At 35.5% G+C, this 23,174-nt stretch overlaps 1 protein-coding gene and 1 long non-coding RNA gene across 2 annotated transcripts in view; one reads left to right on the top strand and one right to left on the bottom strand.

The window, feature by feature from the left end:
- The window catches only part of LOC309637819, a 253,175-nt gene that overhangs the window by 213,505 nt on the left and 16,496 nt on the right, over nucleotides 1-23,174 (bottom strand). The gene's annotated exons all lie outside the window — the stretch shown is intronic.
- TOPAZ1 (testis and ovary specific TOPAZ 1) overlaps nucleotides 1-23,174 on the top strand; it is a 57,643-nt gene that overhangs the window by 29,496 nt on the left and 4,973 nt on the right. The window contains exons 9-15 of the mRNA XM_082412716.1: nucleotides 3,416-3,482; nucleotides 4,537-4,711; nucleotides 5,412-5,512; nucleotides 8,551-8,716; nucleotides 13,643-13,807; nucleotides 15,408-15,611; nucleotides 20,428-20,611. Coding sequence (XP_082268842.1) covers nucleotides 3,416-3,482; nucleotides 4,537-4,711; nucleotides 5,412-5,512; nucleotides 8,551-8,716; nucleotides 13,643-13,807; nucleotides 15,408-15,611; nucleotides 20,428-20,611 — 1,062 coding nt within the window. The remainder of the gene's footprint in view (nucleotides 1-3,415; nucleotides 3,483-4,536; nucleotides 4,712-5,411; nucleotides 5,513-8,550; nucleotides 8,717-13,642; nucleotides 13,808-15,407; nucleotides 15,612-20,427; nucleotides 20,612-23,174) is intronic.

The raw sequence follows: 23,174 nt of genomic DNA, 5'->3' as shown, positions 1-23,174 counted from the left end.
CTCCAACATTGGCAGCAACCATTTCTCCAAGGAGCTCTGGTTCCTTTTATTAGAGAATGGTATTTCAAAACCAAGACCTGAATGTGTTCATTGCTGCTAGAGTATCATTGCAGCCAGGTCTTCTCAGTGAACAGGGCTAGGAAATATATGTATGTATACACAACATACACACACACACAAGATATATATATTTATTTCTCTATTTTTATGTATATTACAAAAAACATGAGTACATACTGATAGCTTGATTCTAATCCAGCACTACAGGTTCATCTTAGTCTTCCCTTTTTCATATTTATAAATTCTCCAACAGTGAGAAACCTGACTCTCATTATCTACAATATATTTGCTCATTTATTCAGTCTTACGATCCACAAAAAGTAGTTTCAGAACTGCTAACCCATACCTCTGTGGGAAAAAAATTTAGTACATTTTTTAGTATAAGGTTATTATAGTATTCAGCCAAAATATTTCTTCCTAAGTTATTTTGTTTAGTTCTTTTTTTTTCCCTATGCCCATTCAGTGTGGTTATTCATTTGTAGACCATTTAGGTTTATTTATTACTGTTTGTATTATATTTTCAGTTATCCCACATCCTAGTTGGTTTGAATTATTTAGGGAAGTATGTGAAAAATTGCTGTCTGTTCTAACAGTCAATGCTGTACTAAAAAGATGCAATGAGAAATGTTGCTCCGGCTTACTCCTGCTCCACCGTTTCCATTTCATCCTTCTCTCTACCCCTTTTCCACCTACATACTGGAGGTAACCAGTCTTTCAGTTTCTGGGGTTATCCTCTTATAATGAGCAGATGTGTATGTATTTTCTTATATCTACTTCTTTATTACATATAGTGTAGAAAATAATAAATATTCTTTTTTTTAATTTGCTTTTTTTCACTTAGACAGTATATCCTGGAAATCAATCTAAATCAGTTCATAGAGAAATTCGTCATTTTTTAAACAATGCAAAGTACTCCATTGTATGGATATACTTTAGGTTATTCAATCAGTGATGGGTATTTAAGTTGTCCCCAATATTTTGCAATTTAAAACAATGCTACTGCTCTTGGATTGGAAAAATTAATATTGTTAAAATGACCATCCTACCCAAAGCAATCTACAGATTTAATGGTATCCCTATCAAATTACCCGTGACATTTTTCACAGAACTAGAACAAATAATCCTAAAATTTATATGGAATCCCAAAAGACCCAGAATTCCGAAAGCAATCCAGAGGAAAAAGAACAAAGCTGGAGGCAGAGCCCTCCCAGACTTCAGACAATACTACAAAGCCACAGTAATCAAAACTGTATGGTACTGGCACAAAAACAGACATGTTGATCAATGGAACAGAATAGAAAGCCCAGAAATAAACGCACACACAGTTAATCAGTTAATCTTCAATGAAGGAGGCAAGAATATTCAATGGAGAAAAGACAGTCATTTCAACAAGTGGTGTTGGGAAAGCTGGACAGCTTCATATATTTAAATCATTAAAGTTAGAACATTCCCTCACACCATATACAAAAATAAACTCAAAATGGTTTAAAGACCTAGAAATAATGACACCATAAAAATCCTAGAAGAGAACATAGGCAAAACATTTTCTGACATAAAACGTAGCAATATTTTCTTAGATCAGTCTCCCCAGGCAAAAGAAACAAAAGCAAAAATAAACAAATGGGGCCTAATGAAACTTAAAAGCTTTTGTACAGCAAAGGAAACCATAAACAAAACAAAAGACAACCTACAGACTGGGAGAAAATATTTGTAAACGATGCGACCAACAAGGGCTTAATTTCCAAAATATATAAACAGTTCATACAACTCAATATCAAAAAACCAAACAACCCAATCAAAAAATGGGCAGAAGACCTAAATAGACATTTCTCCAAAGGAGACATACAGATGGCCAACCTGAAAAGATGCTCAACATCGCTAATTATTAGAGAAATGCAAATCAAAATTACAATGAGATATCACCTCACACCAATCAGAATGGCCATCATCAAAAAGTCTACAAATAATAAATGCTGGAGAGGGTGTGGAGAAAAGGGAACCTTCCTACACTGTTGGTAGGAATGTAAATTGGTACAGCCACTATGGTGAACAGTATGGAGATTACTTAAAAAGCTGAAAATAGAGTTGCCGTATGATCCAGCAGTCCCATCCCTGGGCATATATCCAGAAAAGACGAAAACTGTAATTCAAAAAGATACATGCACCCCAGTGTTCATAGCAGCACCATTTACAATAGCCAAGACATGGAAGCAACCTAAATGACCATTGACAGATGAATGGATAAAAATTAGGAACTTGTCCTTCCTTTTTAATGCTCTGGAATAATTTATAAAGCATCGGGACTAATTACCAAAATTGACCCCATAGTTGGCTGTCACACAGTATTCTTAGTTTAATGGAACCCTCCTCTTTTCTCCTTTTCTTCTTCTCCTCTTCCCAATTGCCGGTGTGCTTCTCCTTTCATTTTTGTCTTTTTTTCTTTCCCAGAAGCTATCTATACATTTCACAGATTGCTTTCTTTAAATCATACAAAACTTTTAAGTTCCTTCTGTGTGGTTTGTGTTCTAATATACCCAGACAGTTTTTTTCTTAGCATTTTCAAATTTAGTGTGGACTTTGTCTTTGTAATGGTAGCTCTTAATCAATGTTAGGTCCCTCTGGTAGTTTCCCTTTTTGGTTCTCCCCTACAAGTATTTTTGTTTGTTTGCTTTGTTTTGTTTTGGTCAGCATTTGCTTGCCACAAATCCTTATGGACCAGTGAGAGTGAAGTGGGAGCAGTAGAGATCAAGTGCTGAGATTTAATTTTTTTTTCTCTTTTTATTCACAATTATTTTAAAGTTTTGACATTCTCTGTCTTCAAGTTAGGATGAAAGTATGATTTCATGTGGAATTTGCTTTTTCCTCCTTGTTGCCTGTGGTTAGGTATCTGCTCAGTTGCCGTTTTCTTCAGCGCTGAATAATTTTTATAGTATATTACTCTCTCTTTCTCCAGTCTCTTAGGTATAAATTATAGAACAAATGAATTAGGAGCAATATTGACTTTTTGGGTGATGAACATAATTAACCCTTTTTAAAAAAATTATTTATTTATTTATTTATTTATTTATGGCTGTGTTGGGTCTTTGTTTCTGTGCGAGGGCTTTCTCTAGTTGCGGCAAGCGGGGGCCACTCTTCATCGCGGTGCACGGGCCTCTCACTATCGCGGCCTCTCCCGCTGCGGAGCACAGGCTCCAGACGCGCAGGCTCAGTAGTTGTGGCTCACGGGCCCAGTTGCTCCGTGGCATGTGGGATCTTCCCAGACCAGGGCTCGAACCCGCGTCCCCTGCATTGGCAGGCAGATTCTCAACCACTGCGCCACCAGGGAAACCCTATTAACCCTTTTTTATTGTTAAAGGTTACAGATGAGGCAGTTTATAAAGAACTGGAAGTGTGATTTAGAGTCAGCCTTGAATGAAATAGAGGTATGTTGCTTATCTTTTAAATAAATTTCTGGGATCTCTGAAAACCAATAACAACAAAGAAACTTTGGATAGTAACCAAGTTTTAGAAAAGTTTTACAATGCGGCTGTTACACAGAGAAATGAAGGAAAAGAAGTTTAATTTTTTGCAAGTTAATACTTTGAAATGCAAACATAATTTCTAGAGTTGTGAACTGTTCTAAAAATAATTGTAGAAATAGTTCAGTTTAAAATTAACTTATGTTAAGCTATAATAATCTATAGCTTAGCCTTTAATTCTTGTCACTAGGCAGACTCCCTCAGTGCACAAATGACTTGGCTTTATTGTCGAGATCCATAGGTGGCTGCAGTATGTGACATGACAGGGTAAAGCCAAGGTCATTGTGCACTCCCCAAGCATTTAAAGTCTGAATAAGAAATAGAGGACTTTCAGGATGACTGTACTTTTTAATTTAAGATCATTTTTGTACTCATTCTAGTAATTGTTGATCTAGTCTAAATTAGAATTTATATCCTTGAAACAATTTTTTGTTGGCATGGGAAACTTTCTTAGTTTAGAATTGAAAATAATAGGAAGATAGTAAGTTTACTGAAATTTACTTTGTAACACCTTTTGTAGAAGAAATGTAATGCCCAAAATTATGTGTGGGCTGCAAATCATAAATGGCCAACTAACTGTAAAATGCAATCTCTAAAAGTAATAAAATAGTGTATTGCTGTGGAAGTAGCTCAAATCATGCTGCTAATCATCTCTTTTCCTTAAATCTATCTCCACTGTGTAGTTCAGGTTTGGGGGTGACATCATTAAGTACATTAGGAGCTAGATAATTAAAACAAGTGTATGTTGACATCTGGAACTTATAGAGGCATTGCTATGGACAGAAAAGCAAACTGTACAGTAACATGTTACTGCTGTTGTAACACTTGTCAGTAAGTTTATAAGGTTTGCAGAGATTGTCTTATTAATTTCTGTATATCTAATGCCTGCATGTGCCTACCCCATAATATGTTTGCATAAATGACAAGTTGCATCTTTTGTTTTTAATAATTCTCATAGCATTATAAAGAAAAAGGTGACTGGACCAAATTGGGAAATTTATACATTAACATAAAACTGGGCTGTGAAAAATTTGCAGATTTCCAGAGATTTTGTGCTTGTATTGCTGAAACACTAACAAAAGACTGTAAAGAAGAGAGACCAGGTGTTCCATTTTGTGAATTCGCTGAAACAGGTAAATGTCACTGTTTTGGTCTGAGTACTGTGTGTTAAGGTGATACAGTGTTCTTTATTATTGATTGATGGATTGACTGGTACAATGTTCATAACATATAAAGCTCTTAATAGTCTCCATGTTGGAGATAAGTTAACACTGCAGTTTTTAGATACTTTTCCTTCTTTTTATACATTTTTCCATCTATTTATTGTTAAGTTAGATTATAATGATAAAAGGTCAATAGAATATCAGATGTTTCATGTTCTTATTTTTCTTTTCATTCACATTGGTAAAACTATTTCTAAAAAATTGTAGTGGAGCATCTGAATTTTTGAATCATTAAGTTGTTACTATTTTCACTATTGCCACGTCAACAAAATTCATATATTTTTGAGACCTTTCTTTTTACATCAGCTCTTCACTGCTATATTCTGTGTCAGGGTTGGCAAACTCTGTAAAGGACCAGATTTTAGGCCTTGCACGCACGGCATATAATCTGTGTCACACGGTTTTCTTTTCAAACAACCCTTTAAAAATAAAAACCATTCTTAGAAGCTCACAGGCTGTACAAAACCAGGCCACAGGCCAGATTTGGCCCATGGGCTTTAGTTTGCCAATACCTGGTCTTTGTGGTAATATCACTAATTCCATATTAAATTTGCCTTTTCCATCATTCTAAGTGACTCACTTTCTTCCATATACCTACTTTGTGTTTCAGTTAGCAAAGATCCACAAAACAGTGAAGTAGATAAAACTTTGCTGGGAAGAATCGGAATCAGTGCTATGTACTTCTACCACAAGCTGTTGCAGTGGTCCAAGGTACTTCACTAAATTTTATTTTGGCTTGGTATATAGAGTGTTAGTTTTAAATTTTTGAGCAGAATATAGGTTAACCCTGAAAATTTGCTAATAATTTGCTAATTTGCTAAAAATTTGCTAATAATCATTACGGGTGGCAAATTGAGACTTACACAATAAGTGAATTATTAGGTGGTATATTAGGCAAATATGGAAAGGATGTGGCATGAGAAGAATCTCTATGACTACTATGAAGAATCTCAGTGTAAGGAACGCTTAGGAAGCTGTGCTAAATATCGTATTTATTTGAAGCACCTTTCAATTCAGAATTTATTTTGCCAGCTCCTGAGTATTGATAGTATTATAATTTTGGAAGCTCTCTCTTAAGATGAACCCGAGATACTAACAATTAACAGAACTCTTTTAAAATCACTTCTTAGGATGCCCTGGAATACTGTATACCATATATCTTCATGTCTACCTTTGAGGCTTAGCTCACCATAGAAGTGTTGTAGTGATTCTAGACCATATTGTACTATCATTGTTTAGATTTCCCTGAGGTGGTGGTGGAGTTATAGATTCAATAAAGTTAAGTAAAGTAAAGGACAGAAAAATCCAAAATAGGGAGCGAAGTGCTGAGGGATGGAGAGGAAGATAGTTGAGAGTGGGGTTACTATTGAATTAACTATTAAAATGTATCTTTTATTCCTTCCTTCTTTTTATAAAGAGGTTATTTCACAATTGAAATAATATTTAAGGACATGGTCACTCAGGTACGCATACAAAATTCATGAATTTTTTTTTCAAAAAGAAAATAATTTTTAAATAATCATTGTACAGAAGATCTCCAGTCTCCAACGTCTTCTAAGCGGTTTAGCACCTATTGTGTGGTAGGCCTGGGATGGGCAAAATGTACCTTGGCTCCGCTCTCACATTCTAGCTTAAAGTCTGTCATAGCATTAATTTCTTGGGTATTTAATGCTTGAGAATTTGAGGACTACCTAGTTAGAAGACCCTTTTATAAAACTCAGACTGATTTTGCTGAAATTTTAGAGTATGTTTTAATTTTATTTGGTTTCTTTTTAAAGATTTGTTTTTGATGTGGAACATTTTTAAAGTCTTTATTGAATTTGTTACCATATTGCTTCTGTTTTATTTTGGTTTTTTGGCCGTGAGGCATGTGGGGTCTTAGCTCCCCGACCAGGAATCAAACCCGCACCCCCTGCATTGGAAGGTGAAGTCCTAACAACTGGACCACCAGGGAAGTCCCCTTTATTTGGTTATTTTTATTTAGGGTATAAGTGGTTGGTGAATTTGTACCCTTTTCTTTTCTTTTTTTTTTTTCCTGGCTGTGCTGCGCGGCATGTGGGATCTTTTTTTTTAAACATCTTTATTGGAGTATAATTGCTTTACAATGGTGTGTTAGTTTCTGCTTTATAACAAAGTGAATCAGTTATACATATACATATGTTCCCATATCTCTTCCCTCTTGCATCTCCCTCCCTCCCACCCTCCCTATCCCACCCCTCTAGGTGGTCACAAAGCACCGAGCTGATCTCCCTGTGCTATGCGGCTGCTTCCCACTAGCTATCTATTTTACATTTGGTAGTGTATATATGTCCATGCCGCTCTCTCACCCTGTCACATCTTACCCCTCCCCCTCCCCATATCCTCAAGTCCATTCTCTAGTAGGTCTGTGTCTTTATTCCCGTCTTGCCACTAGGTTCTTCATGACCTTTTTTTTCCCCTTAGATTCCATATATATGTGTTAGCATACTGTATTTGTTTTTCTCTTTCTGACTTACTTCACTCTCTATGACAGACTCTAACTCCATCCACCTCACTACAAATACCTCCATTTCATTTCTTTTTATGGCTGAGTAATATTCCATTGTATATATGTGCCACATCTTCTTTATCCATTCATCCGATGATGGACACTGAGCATGTGGGATCTTAGTTCCCAGACCATGGATTGAACCCGTGCCCCCTGCAGTGGAAGCACGGACTCTTAACCACTGTACCGCCAGGGAAGTCCCAATGCCTGTATTTTAATTTTAAATGTTCACTATCTTATTTAGAATGAGTATTTTATTATCTTACTTAGCATGAATTTTTTAATGAAACATTCCATTTTGAACATAAAAGCAAAACCATTGAAATTAAACTTAAGGTATCCCTTGAAAAATGCACTCATTTATACAGTCAGATTGAAAGTACTTTGACATCATAATATGCATCTGACTCAAAACAGCATGTAATATAATATAAAACAAGAGTCTGAAAACCAAAAGCCAGATCTGGTCCACAGCCTGTTTTTATACAGCTCATGAGCTAAGAATGTTTTTTACATTTTTAAAGATTTAGAAATTTAAAAACAACCAAAAAGAATAAGCAGCTGACCAAATGTGACCTGCAAAGCCTAAAGCATTTACTGCCTGGCTTTTAATGGAAAAATTTTGCTGACCCTGGTATAAAATAATAACACATGTCCAATTTCTGATGTCCACCCTAGAGACAGCCTTTATGTAGACAATGTGAAATAATTAGCCTATTGACTCAAAAGAACAATTTTCAGACAACAATTTTATCCCCCCTTTTTTTTCACTATCATTCTTTATCTAAATTTCATATGAAATAATCTCCTTTTCATTGACTTTCCCTCCTGGATCTCAGGGTGATCAACAGAAGAAGAGCAAAAACATATGATGGGTAGCTTTCCACATTAAGGCATGAAATCCTTTTGCCAAATGAAATCTTTAGAGGAGGCACAGTGAATAAAACAGATGAAAGGAGAACCGATGAAAGGGGGCCCAGTGGTGGGCGTGGTTAATGAGACAAAGCCCTGCTTGCTCCCCTTCCCTTTCCATCTTTGTGGCTGAGCAGGAAAGGGCTTAAGGAGAGAGTCTTGGAGCAGTTTGACAACCATCAGTCTAGAATTATTCAAGTTGCATAATTGGCTTCTATATAATTATCAGTGACTTTGAACCTCAATAATACTCTTAATGATTGATACTCAGTGGGTTTTTTTTGTCTTTTTTTTTTTTTTTTAACTCTAGGGAAGGAAGGTCTTAGATAAACTATATGAATTAAAAATACATTTTACAAGTTTAAAAGGACTTACAGGACCTGAGAAGTTAGCACCGAGATGTCAAATTGTGAATATTGCAGCAGAAATTTTTCTAAAAAGTGGAAGCCTAGATGGTGCCATTTGGGTATTAAGGGGTAAGTTCTGATATATGCCAACATGAAATAATTTGTTAAGCTTGTTATAAATTCTTGGTTTTGTAGTTATCTCAAGTTGATATTGAATTGTGGGTGATAATTTGGTCTAAACCCCTAGTGATCATGCGGGTAGGAAAGGTTGTTACATAAAATGAAAGGAGAATGTTAACCTAGCTTTAAAGAAGAAACTATGTGAACCTTTGCTGAAAAGTTAGTTCTTACTTTGACCTAAGCACTATATAGATGCTTTACCTGATTATCTCAATTAATCTTCATAGAAACCCTATGAGTTTGGAATTATTACAATCCCCATATTATTGATAAGAAAATGTTGTCAGAGACAGTAAGCAGCTTGCCCAAAATGACATAACGAGTAAGGAGTGGAGGCCGGATTTAATCCCAGACAGTCCAGCTTCAGAGCCCAAGCTTCAGATGCTGAGACAGGGAAATCCTGACTGCAGTCTGCGTAACTCTATCTTTGCATGTGCCGACAGCCATGGCTCCAAACCAAGACAATAAAGATTATTTCCCCTAGTAAGTCAAATCATCTAACAGAAATTACGATGAAATTAAGCCAGCAGAAGCAACTAAGGTGAGTTTGGCATGAGGTAAATAAAATTTAGAGAGCACAGTAGTAGCACAGCATCTAATGTAGCTTTGGCTACTTGGACCATCAAGCAGATTTTATTTGATAAAATGGGATAGATAAGAATGAAGAAACTTCGAGAATCTCAGTTTAGGTGGAAGATGGAATAAACGCACAGGTAAATAAAATAGAAAACTTTTACACTAACACACAAAACTAGCATGCATACATACTCCTATATACATAAAACACCATATTTGTTCAGTGCTGAGGGTTTATGGAATATAGAGGTTGTGATTAGACTTCGTGATCAAAAGCTTGTTGGAAAAGGTTTTCTTCAACTTAACAAATGTAGCCAGTGAGGTTTCCTAGGACGGGAAGATTAATCAAAATAGAAAGATACCACACAAAATACAAATATACAAATACAAAATAGAATGTTTATAAAAATAGGAAGTAGCAAAATGCAAGCCAGAGCTCACAAGCTCTGTGAGAAAGAAAAAATGTGGCAAGAAATGGAAAGGGTAAAATAGTTGGTAAAAATGGGCCTGGATGATCTTCTGCCTAAAAGTTTCTGGCAAAACCAGTCTTTCTCAAACTAGAGATTGGGGAAGGGTTTGTGGGAGGGGTGTGGAGTGGTCTATGGAGATTTAAAATTTTTACAATTTTGTTGTTTCAATTTTGAGATTATCTTTTTAAATTCTATCAGTTATAAACACAGGATTTTCTTTTGCAGTGACCATTCCAATTGAAAGTCATTTTTCATAAGTAAAATTTTATTTCTTCGGAAAAAAAGGGCCCACAGAAGTATGTTAAGTTGTCCCCAGAATTTTTTTGTTCTTCAAAGGGTTCTGCAGTGAACAGGCCACTCTCAAGAAAGGAAATACAAATGGCTTGATCTCACTTGTAATAAGTGAGAGTAATACTTACTTGTATTAAGAGAAATAAACATTAAAATCCTCAACACCTGTCAGACCAGCAAAGATTAAAGTTTTGTGATATGCTTTTCGTGAGGGTATAGAGAAATGAACCTTCACATATATTGTCTTTAGGGACTTTTTGACAAAATATCTGTCAAAATTTAGTAATGCATATTTCCTTTAATCTATTAACTTCATTTCTAGGAATTTGTCCTACAAACACATTTATGTCTGTATACAGGGGTATGCACTGTAAGTTATATGGAATCTCTTTTTTAACCCATCAACAATGATAACAAAGAATTCCAGATAACTTAAGTGTCTGTTAAGGGTGTACCAGTTAGTGAAACTGTGTGACAGCCATATGATGGAATAGAACGACGTAGAGCTGCAAATACTCATTGGAATGATCTCCAGGATTTACTACCAAGTGAAAAAAGGAATGTGCTGAACGGTGTACACAGTATGCTACCACTTCTGTAAAAAAATAAAATGGATACATACATACTTGCTTTATACCCTTAAAATACTTGCAGAAGGATGCACAAGAAACTAGGAATAGTGGTTGCTTCTGGGAAGAAGAATTGACTGCTTGGAGGACAGGGATGAGAGACAGATTAACTTGTTACATATTTTTTCTATATTTTTTCTTTTTAAAAACGTGCATTTATTACCTACTAAACTTTTTAAAGAAGGGGTTTACATACACTTACTCATATTTGAGAAATGTAGAATACTTTATACATTTTTATTTAATGGGTGGCAGCCATTATGCAGCAGTCCCCAACCTTTTTGGCACCAGGGACTGGTTTCGTGGAAGACAATTTTTCCACGGTGGGGGGTCGGGGTCGGGGCCGGGGGGATGGTAATGCCAACGTTGGGGAGCGGCAGATGAAGCTTTGCTCGCTTGCCCGCCGCTCACCTCCTAATGTGCGGCCCAGTACCAGTCCGCAGCCCATGGGTTGGGGACCCCTGCTCTATTGTTTGGGCCTTACACATTTTCACGTTCACATTTTAAACTCTTCTTCAGCATTGGTACCTTGTATCCTGGCAAATGAACAACAAATTCCTACCTTACCTTATACCCTTACCAGCATTAAAAAAAAAAAAAAAAAAAAAAACTTAAAACTATAATTTTATAATTAAGGTTTGGAGGCTGAAAAATAAATGTCTTAACATTCTAGAATACAAATTTTGTAAAAAAAAAAAAAAATTTATGCTATTTATTGAGAAACTGCTCTTGAATTTTAAAATAACTTTTATTGCCTTTATATAAGTAATACATGGTTATTATGATTTAATAATATGTTCTGCTTATCCACCCCTTCTTATTTCTCTATAATGAAATACAGAGAAATTTCTATAGAGAAATAGAGAAATAAGAAGGGGTGGATAAGCAAAACTGATGATAAAAAATCCTTTTCAGCCACCCACCCAGTGTTATAAATAACACTATAGTGTTACTATACAGACTCTTTAGTACCTTTCATTTTCATCAGGCAACAGTCTTTCTGTGGACATCTTTCTGTGAAAGGGAATATTCCTCTACAACATCACTTAATGGGCTGCGTAGTTTTCCATCTTATAAACAAATATAGATAAACATAGATACATAGATATGTCCGTGAGTCCACTTTTCTTGAACTAGCTGGTTTTTAAATTTCTATGATAAACAAAATCCCTGCTAAACATCCCTGCTAAATCTTAATTACACCCTTAGGATAAATTCTGATGGAATTACTGGGTAAAGGTAAGGGCAGTTTAAAGCTTTTTGATAAATGTTGGCAAATTTGCCCTTGTTGCCATTCAGATTTGCAGCAAGTTATTTTGAGGTTATTAGAAAGCCTCCCTTTGTGAGAAAATCCTTAGAGAACAATTGCATAGGTATTGTCTATACAGTCATTGTCCTGTTAGGGATCACGGGTGCACATAAATAGTCCAGATGTTAGTGCCCAATTTTATGTTTTTTAGTTACCAGACAGACTGGCGCACTTCAGTTTATGCAAACCCTAATCTGGCTATTCCGAACATTCCATTCCAGGTGTTACCTCTGTGAATAGAATACAGAAGTACTCTACACCTTTAGAAGTGTTGTACTAATTATAGTCATCTTGCCAGCATTTCAAGATGCATATTATGAAACACCCTTGCCAAATTCATTATTATTTTTCCTATCTCTTTGTTAGTTTGACAGGATAAAAGTGATATTCACTGGTTTGTTTTGCATTTAATTGCTTATTAGAAAATTTAACTCTTTCTTTTTATTTCTATTTGTACTTATTCTTTTGTGAATTACCAGTTCACATTCTTGGTCTGTTTTTTAATGTTAGTATTTCTCTTCATTATTGATTTAATCAATTTAGGAGTAAATTAATGAAGGTATCTGTCTAAATGAGTTAATAATTGTAAAGCACTAATATTTGTAAAACACTGCCTCGTAGGTAGTATAAATCAAATCAACCAGTCAAGTGAGCTCTAGTAATTTAAAAACAAGCTCCTGCTTTAAAGTTTTCTACTCGATACTTAAGACTTTATTTTGGCATTGTATGCTTGAATTATCAAATCTTTCTTTAATACTTTCTGTATGTACTGTGCTGGGAAGGCCACGAAAGGAAAGGATTGACTCCTGCTCTTTGTCCAGTTGAAAAAGAACACAGGAATGTGATTTGAATGTTACATGACAGCGTTTCATTATGTGTCTCACTATGTGTATAATGATTGAGGGAATTAGGTAAATGGTAAAATGCTGACATTTCTAACATGTTAACACCTCCGTGTTCTATACTACAGTCTCCCATTGTTTTTCTCAATGTGAAAATCAGGGCAGAAATTAAGGAACTTCAGCATTATAGGTAATATTCTGTTTTCTTTAAGCTGTGTGATGGGTACCCAAGGATTCTTTTTATTATTATGCTTTTGTAACTTCCATATGTTAGATATTCCTCTGTACATAGCAAGTATTTTATTTAAAAATTTTTAAATAGGCAGATATTGTGGGGGAAAGCTGCTCCCCAAGAATACCAAAACTAATTAAATTATGTACTCTTTACTATAAAATTGTTCAATTTGTCTACACATACAATATTTTACCTTATAATGTATACTCATTATAATCTGAACATTTTGTCATATAAAAATAATCATTAACTTCAGAATCAACAACTGATTGGTACATTTAGAAAAATGAAGAATTAGTAAAGAGATAAAAATAACAAAATGGTCATTAGTTGCATCTTCTTAGGATGATGATCATCACTATATAAGTTGTTTCTAATAAATTTGAGCTGTGGTTATCTTTCTGAGTACACATATTTAAGTTTTTCCACTTTCTCCAAAAGATACTTAAAAACATTTGTTGTGATTATACTGTTAAATGTAATTTTCATGGTGTAAAGTACTTGTACTTCTTCTTTTTGTAAGAGTCAGAGTGGGTCATCAATACACGACTGTGGCCTTGTGATAGACTGGATGTGCTCAATCGGCGTAATCTGCTCTGTACAATTGCACATGAAATTTTAGCGAAGAGTCTTTACAGACAGACATTTGAAGTTTTGCAAAATCTACCAGGTTTTCAAAATTCTCAAGGTATGTTTTTTAAAAAGTCTAGCTTAATTATCTCTGACCCATCTGGTATTTAATAAGAAACAGTTCTCCACCTGTTTTGGTTGAATTTTATATTCCAGCATATATTTTTAATGATGTTTTTTGTAAAATGTGTTCTCTGCAAATTGAATATGCTTTCCTGATGGTTCAAAAAAAAAAAAAAAAGAAAAAAAACCCAGAGATGCTTATCTTTTGTCAGCAGTTCCTACAAGGAGCATTTCATCATTCCTTTTCTAACCTCTGTCAAGTCATCAGCAATCAATGTTAAGTGCCCCCAGCAAGCTTTATACTGTACCTTAAAATAATTTTTTGCATTGGCATAATAAAGAATACCTTTTCTTTTATCACTTAACAAACATAGAACATAGTTCCCATTACCTTGGAACATAGGAAAACATGGAATAAATGGAGGAAATTATGCAGATGATGGGTTCAAAGAAAGAGAATGCCAGTGTGGGCAATGGCAGGCAGTGCTCTTGAATGCTTGCAAGTCATATGTCGGTAGCAAGAGAGAGTCCGTGTGAAGGGTAACAGCAAAAGCTTTGGGTCAGGAATGAGCTGAGCAATGGGTTCAGGGTGGTGGGTTAATGTTTAATGAAAACGTTAACTTGAAGGCCTTCCCTCAGTGCTTTATCACTCTCCATTTTCCCATGTATTCCACTGAGATACTGTATTGTCATTAACATTCTTATCTGATTCTCCCTCTAGATAGTAAGCTCCTTAAAGGCAATTGTTTTCTTTATCGTGGTATCCCTGGTACAATGGCTGCTGTAGAACTAGCTTTTGATACACAATTATCATGATAATGAAACAAAATATAATAGTGAGATTAAACAGATAGTTGTGCCAGATTTTGGAAGACCCTGAATGGCAGGCTAAAGGAATTTTCTTCTCTATGTGTAGTAAGGGGTCACTAGAGTTTTGGCGCCAGGGCGTGACATAATGGAGTTGGTGTTTTAGGAAAGTTCCTCTGGTGGTAATGTTTAGAAAGAGACTAAAGGTAAGGAGATAAATTTCCTGATAAGGCCTAGACCACTAAAAAATCCTAAAGTGATAGAGACCTAGAGTCTAGGTCATAGACCCACCTGACTGAATATAGGGGATAAAAGAGTTGGAAGTATCCAAGGTGACTTCACTTTCTTCTAAGTGAAAAGCAGAAAGGAGTAGACATACCCAAGAAAGGAGATTTTGTGTGTTTTTTTAATTTGAGAGTGAATATTTTTGAGTGGATGATTTATTTTTAGTCGTGGGAAAAACAAGTCTGAGGTCTGCACTGTAGATAGAATGCAAACAGAACCGTGCAGATGCAGTCACACGTGAGGACCATGGACAGAGGTGTTAGTGTAGCCTCTGAAATCATATTCCTTTCACATTCTCCATTACAAAGTGAATGAACTGTTTTGCTTTTGTCGAATTTTTTGTTTGTTTGTTAACTTAGTATGTAAGATGATTGCATTTTGGTGACTCTGACTTTTATAGCAGGTAGGAAGGGGCAGAGGAGAGCAGAGGGGAAAGGAAGTAAGAGAGAAGTTTGAGAGAAGATAGATCAGTTTCACTATATCAATGATTTTTTTCTTTTCAGAAACTGTGGAGGTCTCACAGTATAGCCTTCTTTTTAATAAACTTCTAGATGCCTGTATAGAAAGCAACAGTCTTGGTATATCATCCTCCGTAGCAGAATTCATGATTTCAAAGAGCATCCCTATTGATTTTTCCTTTCTTAGAAGATTAATTACTTCTTTAGGAAGAAGTTGTTTATGGCTCAAAGCCAGAGCCCACTACAAAAGTAAGTTACATTTTAAAATTTTAAAGTTTGATATATTGGTTTTGAATTTGATTTTCTAACCTGAAATCTATGTATAATATTCATGGCGTGGCATTAAATATGTAAAAAGAGCAGTTGATACACATTTAAAAATAGTGGTCTACATAGATTTGTGCTCTTTTGAAACCTGTTATTTCTCATTTCTAATTGCTATATTTTTATTTCTTTCTATATTGGCATGTCCACGGGAGGATATGAAAAGGAAATAAATGACAGAATTTGAACCAGTTTGGCATGTTTTATAAATATATAGGAGTAAACCAATTGGTAGAATGAAGCTTAAGGAATACATATTTATCCCTGGTATATCCCTGATCTTTTTGGTTAGAATATGTTATAACAGGCACATAGGAAGTACAGAGGGTGTCATTACAATGCAACATGATACATAACAGTTTTTCACATGGCTCCTAGTAATGTTTACAACTGTTCCTCTCTAACAAGTAAGCCTAGAAAACGAATACTTTCTCTAGTCCCAATCTCCTTGCAAGTATTTTAATTAGAAAACAATTCTGTGTACAATCTAGATCTAGAAAGGAATTCTTTTCTGCCTTCATGCAGTAATTTGTCTTAAATTTCCATTTCTACCACTATCAACTATATGACAAACATTTGAGTACCTACTCTGTGTCACCACTGTGCCAAATGTGTCAAACATCCCAGCCATCCCTACACCAACAAAAACCTCTCTGAACTTGGAAGTGTTTTTCATGTTCCCAGCTGTGATCAGTTCAGCAAGTGGTAACTTTTTTTTCCCAGTGAAATGGGAAAGAAACTATTAGTGTGCATTACAGGTAGTAAGATTACGTATTATTTGATCAAATTTTCATTTCAGTTACATGTATTCTTATATGTGTGCTAGGTCATTATGTAAAATGTATTTCTTATTATAGGTTACAATAAAACTTTTGAAAGCAGAATTTTTATAAAAGGATGATCAGAAATTTAGAGGCAAGGTGGAATATTTGTTCATAACACCTCATTTCAATTTTGTGGTTATGTTTCAACTCCTTATACTATTTCCCTGCAGACTGCTAGAAATCACACCGGAAAGTATATATGTACTATTTGCTATAACTTCTTGATTTTAGTTTTTAGAATTGATGTTAATGAGGTATTTTTTCCAAATAATTGTGCAATTTGGGACAAATGCCAGCAGAAGGCATTTATATGCCTCAGGAATAACGTGTTAACTTGGAAACATATAAATGAGATTTCTATGAATCTGTTTTTTAGTTGAAAATAAAATTTTGTATTAAAACAGCTAAACTTAATCATTTAAAAAATTTTTAATTGACAGCTTTATAGAGATATAATTCAAATGCCACACAGTTCACCCATTTAAACATGTACAATTCACTGGTTTTAGTGTATCTACAGAGTTGTGCAACCATCACCACCATCAATTTTAGAACATTTTCATCAGGCCAAAAAGAAACCCCATATGCGTTGAGTCACTCCCCATTCCCCCAAATTCTTTCAACCCTGGTAATAATTTAGTTTTAAAGACTTTTTTTTTAAGCGATGTGTTAAAGCATTTAATGCTTGAGTATAATTCAGTACCTTTCCTATTAGCTTAACACATCTATGCTTAATTTCATATGTAGTGAAACTTCTGGGACTTATGCAAGTGAGGTTATACGGTAAAGAGTATTTTTGTTTTGTTTTGTTTTTAATGTACCTGAGTTATAAAATGAAGTGAGTAATTTATAGTCACTGATCAGTCTTCAGAACATCTCATTTCCTGACAGTGTTGACATTTAAAATATCAGTGGAACTCTCTTTGGATCTGTCTTCACACACAGGTTAACACATGCTAGGAAAGCCTTTCAGTGCCTTATAATCACATCTAGTAGTACATATTTGATTCTGAGCTTACAGTTAATTTTTCATCAAGGTACTGTTAAGGCAGTAGTGCCAGTGCCTTTGTTTTGCTTTTTTCTTTAATATTTTTTACAGCTTTATTGAGATAATTTCATATACCATAAAATTTACACATGTGAAGTGTACAGTGCATTTTTATTTATTTGTTTATTTTTGGTTGTGCTGTGTCTTCATTGCTGCACGCGGGCTTTCTCTATTTGCAGCGACTGGGGGCTACTCTTGGTTGAGGTGCGTGGGCTTCTCATTGTGGTGGCTTCCCTTGTTGCGGAGCACAGGCTCTAGACACGCAGGCTTCAGTAGTCGTGGCACATGGGCTCAGTAGTTGCGGCTCACAGGCTCTAGAGCGCAGGCTCAGTAGTTGTGGCACATGGGCTTAGTTGCTCTGCGGCATGTGGGATCTTCCCGGACCAGGGCTCAAACCCGTGTCCCCTGCATTGGCAGGTGGATTCTTAACCACTGCGCCACCAGGGAAGTCCTTACAGTGCATTTATTTTTATATTATTCACAGAGTTGTGCACCACCATCTAATTTTAGAACATCTTCAACACCTCTAGAAAAAGAAACCCTGAACACATTTATATTCACTCCCCGTTCCATGTATGTTTCCCACCCGACCCAGTCCTAGGCAACAATTAATCTGTCTCTATGGATTTGCCTGTTCTGGGCATTTCACATAAATGGAATCATTCAATATGTAGTTTTTTGTGACTGGCTTCTTATACTTAACATAATGTTTTCAAGGTTTATCCATGTTGTAGCCTATATCATTATTTCTTTCCTAATTACTGAACAATATTCCATTGTACGGAATTTGTTTGTCCATCCATCAATTAATGGACATTTACTTTGTTTGCACTTTCTGACTATTATAAGTAACACTGCTCTGAACATTCACATGCAAGTTTTTGTGTGGATGTATGGTTTTCATTTCTCTTTGGAGCAGAATTGGTGGCTCGTATGGTAAATCTATGTCTAGCATTTTGAGGAACTGCCAAACTGTTTTCCAAAGAAGCTATCTGTTTTACATTTATATTCCCACCAGCCATGTATGGAATTTCTAGTTTCTTCACATCCTCACTGAGTTTTTTATTTTAGCCTTCCTGGTGGATATAAAGTGATACTTCACTGAGGTTTTGATTTGCATCTTCCTAATGACTAATGATGTTGAGCATCTTTTCATGTGCTTATTTGCCATTTGTATATCTTTGTAGAGAAATGTCTATTCAATCCTTTGCCCATTTTTTTCTTTGTACTTTTTTAAATTGAGGCGTTTTTCTTGTTGAGTGTGTTAAGTATGTGTGGGGGTACATATACACACATACTATTCATATATGTATACATGCACCCTACATACAAGTCCCATGTCAGATATATGAATTCAGTTTTTTTTCTATTCCATGAGTTATCTTTTACTTTCTTGATGGCTTTGCTTGTGTTCCCTAACTAATCAGAAGGAAATTGTCCAGGGACAGCAAAATTGCCTTCCTGATGCTCCTGATGTCCTACCTAGTCCTAAAAATACGGCTTTTCTGTCAGAACTGAAAAGTCAGGAAGGGAAGATGTTATTAGGATATCTTTTCCTTACTTTCCCCCGCTAAAAGCAAATAGGAGTATTTTTCTTTTCATGTTTGATTTTAGGGGAAAAGATAATGTTAGTAAATTTCTACTTAGTTTGTTGGCTTTTGTTTTCCTCTTCTGCTCAGAAGTAAAACAGGTATGCATGTAAATTATACCTACCAATATTTAGGAATGTTAACGAGTCAATAGTTTGTTGGTCCTGGCAGTGATCTAGGAAGGTGGGACTTCCTAGTGGTTAAGATTCCAAAATCTGGAGTCAGAAGGCCAGGGCGCTTACCCAAAGCCCCCCATCTATAATATGGGAGTTGTTGTACCTAATTGCAAAGGTAGTAAACTGTCAGGTTAAAATTAGATAAAACCTATGTGTTTAGCACAGGTACCTGGCATATAGTAGGTCCTCAAAGATTACTCATCATCATCCATATTAGAAAGATTTATTGAAGAAATTTAACTTAATAAAACATTTTAAACAAATTTTACACACAGATTTAAATTGGTTTCAGTAAAAAGACAACAGTATAATATTGCCTATATACAATTTGGATGTCCTGGACTGATGTATAGGGGATTTCCCTGTATATCACTTGTAATAAGCACCTGAACAGTTTAAAAGTTGAATCTGTTCTTTGGAAAAGCAAAATTTTTAGAACATGAATTGGAGAACAACACACTGAGCACCGACATGATGGAAATGTATCTTATTCATTTTTATATCTAGTGTTTAGCACAATGCCAGACATTTGTAGGAACAGCAAATATTTATTGCACAAACTTTAACAGCACTATAAATAAGTACACTCAAAAATACTATAAAACTATGTGATAGAAAGTAAAATCTTCAAATTATAATTTCTATTTTCTTTCTACATTTTAGATTCATAATTCAAGGTAGATAGTTATATATATAATTATATATAATATTATATATATAATAAGTATATGTAGTTGCTGTTAGACCTAGATCCCATTAAAACAAAACCCAAGTAGCTATTCTGGTTTTTTAGTTATTCTGAAATTATGTTGTGTTGACTATGGCTTAAAATAAATAGACATTTGCTACAGTGAGGCTCAAAAGTTCTTTTTCAGGGTTTTTTTAAATTTCTCACTTCATGTTTAATGTTTCAAAACCATTTTACAAAGAATGATCTCAATTGTACTAGGATAAGCTCACTCCCATATAATTTATGCAATAAATCTGCTTCTAATGTGAAGAATTATTCTGAAACAAAAGTAATTATCACTTGTGGATATTTTCGAAGCCTAGGTTTTCACTACTGGGGTTTTAGTAAAGTTTGATCTGTTACTTGACTTTCAGGTGCTCTTTCATTGGGTTGCTACCCACCATTGGAGGGAAACTTATACCGAAAACTTCTACTGATTCCTTCCTATTTGTCTGAGATTGAAATGCTTTTAGCTATTGAAATCTTCATGGTATCTAATGCTAGTAGTATTCAGAGTCCTGGAACTTCTACACAGATGCTGCAGATAGTTTTAAAAAGGTTGGTTGAAATAACTTCTGACTGCATCCTGAAAGCAGATCATGGCTCCCTACACTTGCCCTAGCACGTAAATGTTTTATTTATTTGTATATATATAAGCATTTATATATTTATATACTGCATATTTATATACTTGTGCATGTGTGTATTGACAAACTTTGGTAGCATTTATATTGAGAAAGGATTTGACCTATTTTTGGTTTAAATCCAAACAAGTTAGTACCTTTCAATAAACATTTTAACAACTTCAAAGATCTTGTTTAGATGTTCAAAGAGATGGGTCTTCTTTAGGTGTGGACCTCTCTCGTGTACTGGTGGTTTTTAGTTAGGTACCTAAAAGTTATCTTTTTGGTCAGCACAAAAGATCTAAGAACCAGGTGTAAAAGGGAAATATATGATAATTTATTAGGTTCAGTCAAGAATCCTGTTCAAAATAAAGCCATCAGCCTAGCTTCAGTATTTTAAAATGCTGTTATAAATGCATAAATATTATAATGTAGCTGTTGGACCAGAGTGGCATCCCTTCAGATAATTTTGTTCAAAATCCCAAAATTTAGTTTTACACCACTCCAATTTTTTGTCAGCTTTATCTAGGAAACTTGTAATATAAGGATCTCATGGGACTCCTGTTTTGGCATTTCTTAACAAGAATTTTGCTTCAGTTCACTGGTGTTAGAAACCGGATCCTCAGACTGAATATTCTGTTAGTTATCTATTACAGTGTATAAGTTATCCCACAGCTTAGTGGCTTAAAATAGCAAGTATTTTCTTAGTTTCTGTGGGTCAGGAATTTTGGAGTAGCTTAGCCAGATGGTTGTGGCTCGGGGGTCTCTCATGTCACTGGACTCAGGATGTGGTCAGGACCTGCAGTCGCCTACTTGATGGCTTCACTGCGGCCAGGGGATCCGTTTCCCAGCTGGCTCACTCGTGCCTGTGGGCAGGAAGCCTCAGCTCCTCACCACATGGGCCCCTCCATAGGTTCCTTAAGTGTCTTTATGACACAACAGCTAACTTCTCTCAGAGTGAGTGATCAGGAGAGAGAACGCAAGGAGGAAGCTACAGTGCCTTTTGTGACCCTACATCAAGAACTGTGAAGGCTCTGAGATTCCACCCCATTTGCAGGCTGTAAGTCAGCCTGCCAAAGTTTCACAGATCCTGGCATAAGACACAAGACCTCCTGGGTTGGAGACAGGACTTTATTACTCATGGCACAGCAAGCAGCATGATTATCTGCATATTTGTATCTCTTCCTCTTGCTCCCAAGTCCCACACTTGGGCCCAGATGGATATCTGCACATGCAGTGGGTTCCATTACATGAGAGGAATCCTGAACTTTGGAACCCCAATCTTTTATAATGGGTAATAAACATACCTGCCCCTTTGCTCTTTAGATGGAAACGCTATCTCCACCTTGTAAGGCTGTAAGCAAACCTGTCTTTTGCTCCTGAAGGAGAAACTATCTTTGTCTTTCAAGGTTGTTCACTATATTAAACATCCTTGAAATCCAGAACAAGGGGTAATCAGTGTCTCTGCTCTCAGAACTTCCAGAAATGCAAGGGACCATGAAAATTGATATCTAACAATCTAGTGTCCAAAGTTGTGCATCATTTCTGCTCTATTTATTGGAGATAAACAAGTCATTCAATCCAGCCTACACTCAAGGGGAGGAGAATTTATTTTAGGTCCACGTTTTTTTTTTTAAACTCACTAAAATTAGCTTTTTTGTTAGCGGTGTTTCCTGAGGGTCTTCTGTTTACAACTATGCACTACAGTTGCATGAAGCATTTGGGCTCTCCATCATCCTAATGAGGGTTTGGTTTTCTCATAACTTTCCATTCCCCACATATGCAGTCTCTTCATTCATTATTGAATTTGTGGGGTATTTGTGATGCCAGCACATAACTAGTGACATGCCTGGATCTTCTATTTTGTCCAAACCAATATTGTTTTCTCCATTACTGTTATCATACCAAGCCCTGCTTTGTTACATTAACCTCTGAGAGAGTTTTTATTCATCTTAAGACTTTCAAAACTGCATATAGTTGGTGTATGCCCAATCTACCAGATTTCAGGCACCAATCCTAAGCCAGAATGTACTAGAAGCGGCCTGACCAATCTTTGCTCTCTGTGATCACTGATTCCTGTTCCAAGTGGAAGTCCTCACTCCCACCACTCTGTGGACCACACTGTTGTGCTAATGCAGTTGGCTCATACTCGGGCCTTGCTGCTGAGCGTTGCAGGTGCCCAGAGCAGGATGCAGTGAACACAGAGAAAAAGTGATGCCTAATAACAGCTACATCTCTATCTTATATACTTCTTACTCCCTATCCCATAGGAAAAATAGCCATAAGATATGAGTTTTATGAAATTTGGTGACTGGTAGAAAAGTTATTTTAAAATTCCAGCACTTTAGTGAAGTACCTTAAATCAGGACTAAAGAAAATAACTTAGTATAAAGTTATTCATATATGAATATACTATAAATATAATAGTATACTATAATATACTGTATAATATACTATATTATAGTATATATATACTATATAATATACTATTATACTAT

The sequence above is a fragment of the Balaenoptera physalus genome (assembly GCF_965194825.1).
Source record: "Balaenoptera physalus genome assembly, chromosome: 11".
Lineage (NCBI taxonomy): Eukaryota > Metazoa > Chordata > Mammalia > Artiodactyla > Balaenopteridae > Balaenoptera > Balaenoptera physalus.
This window is presented reverse-complemented; position numbering and strand designations above follow the sequence as displayed.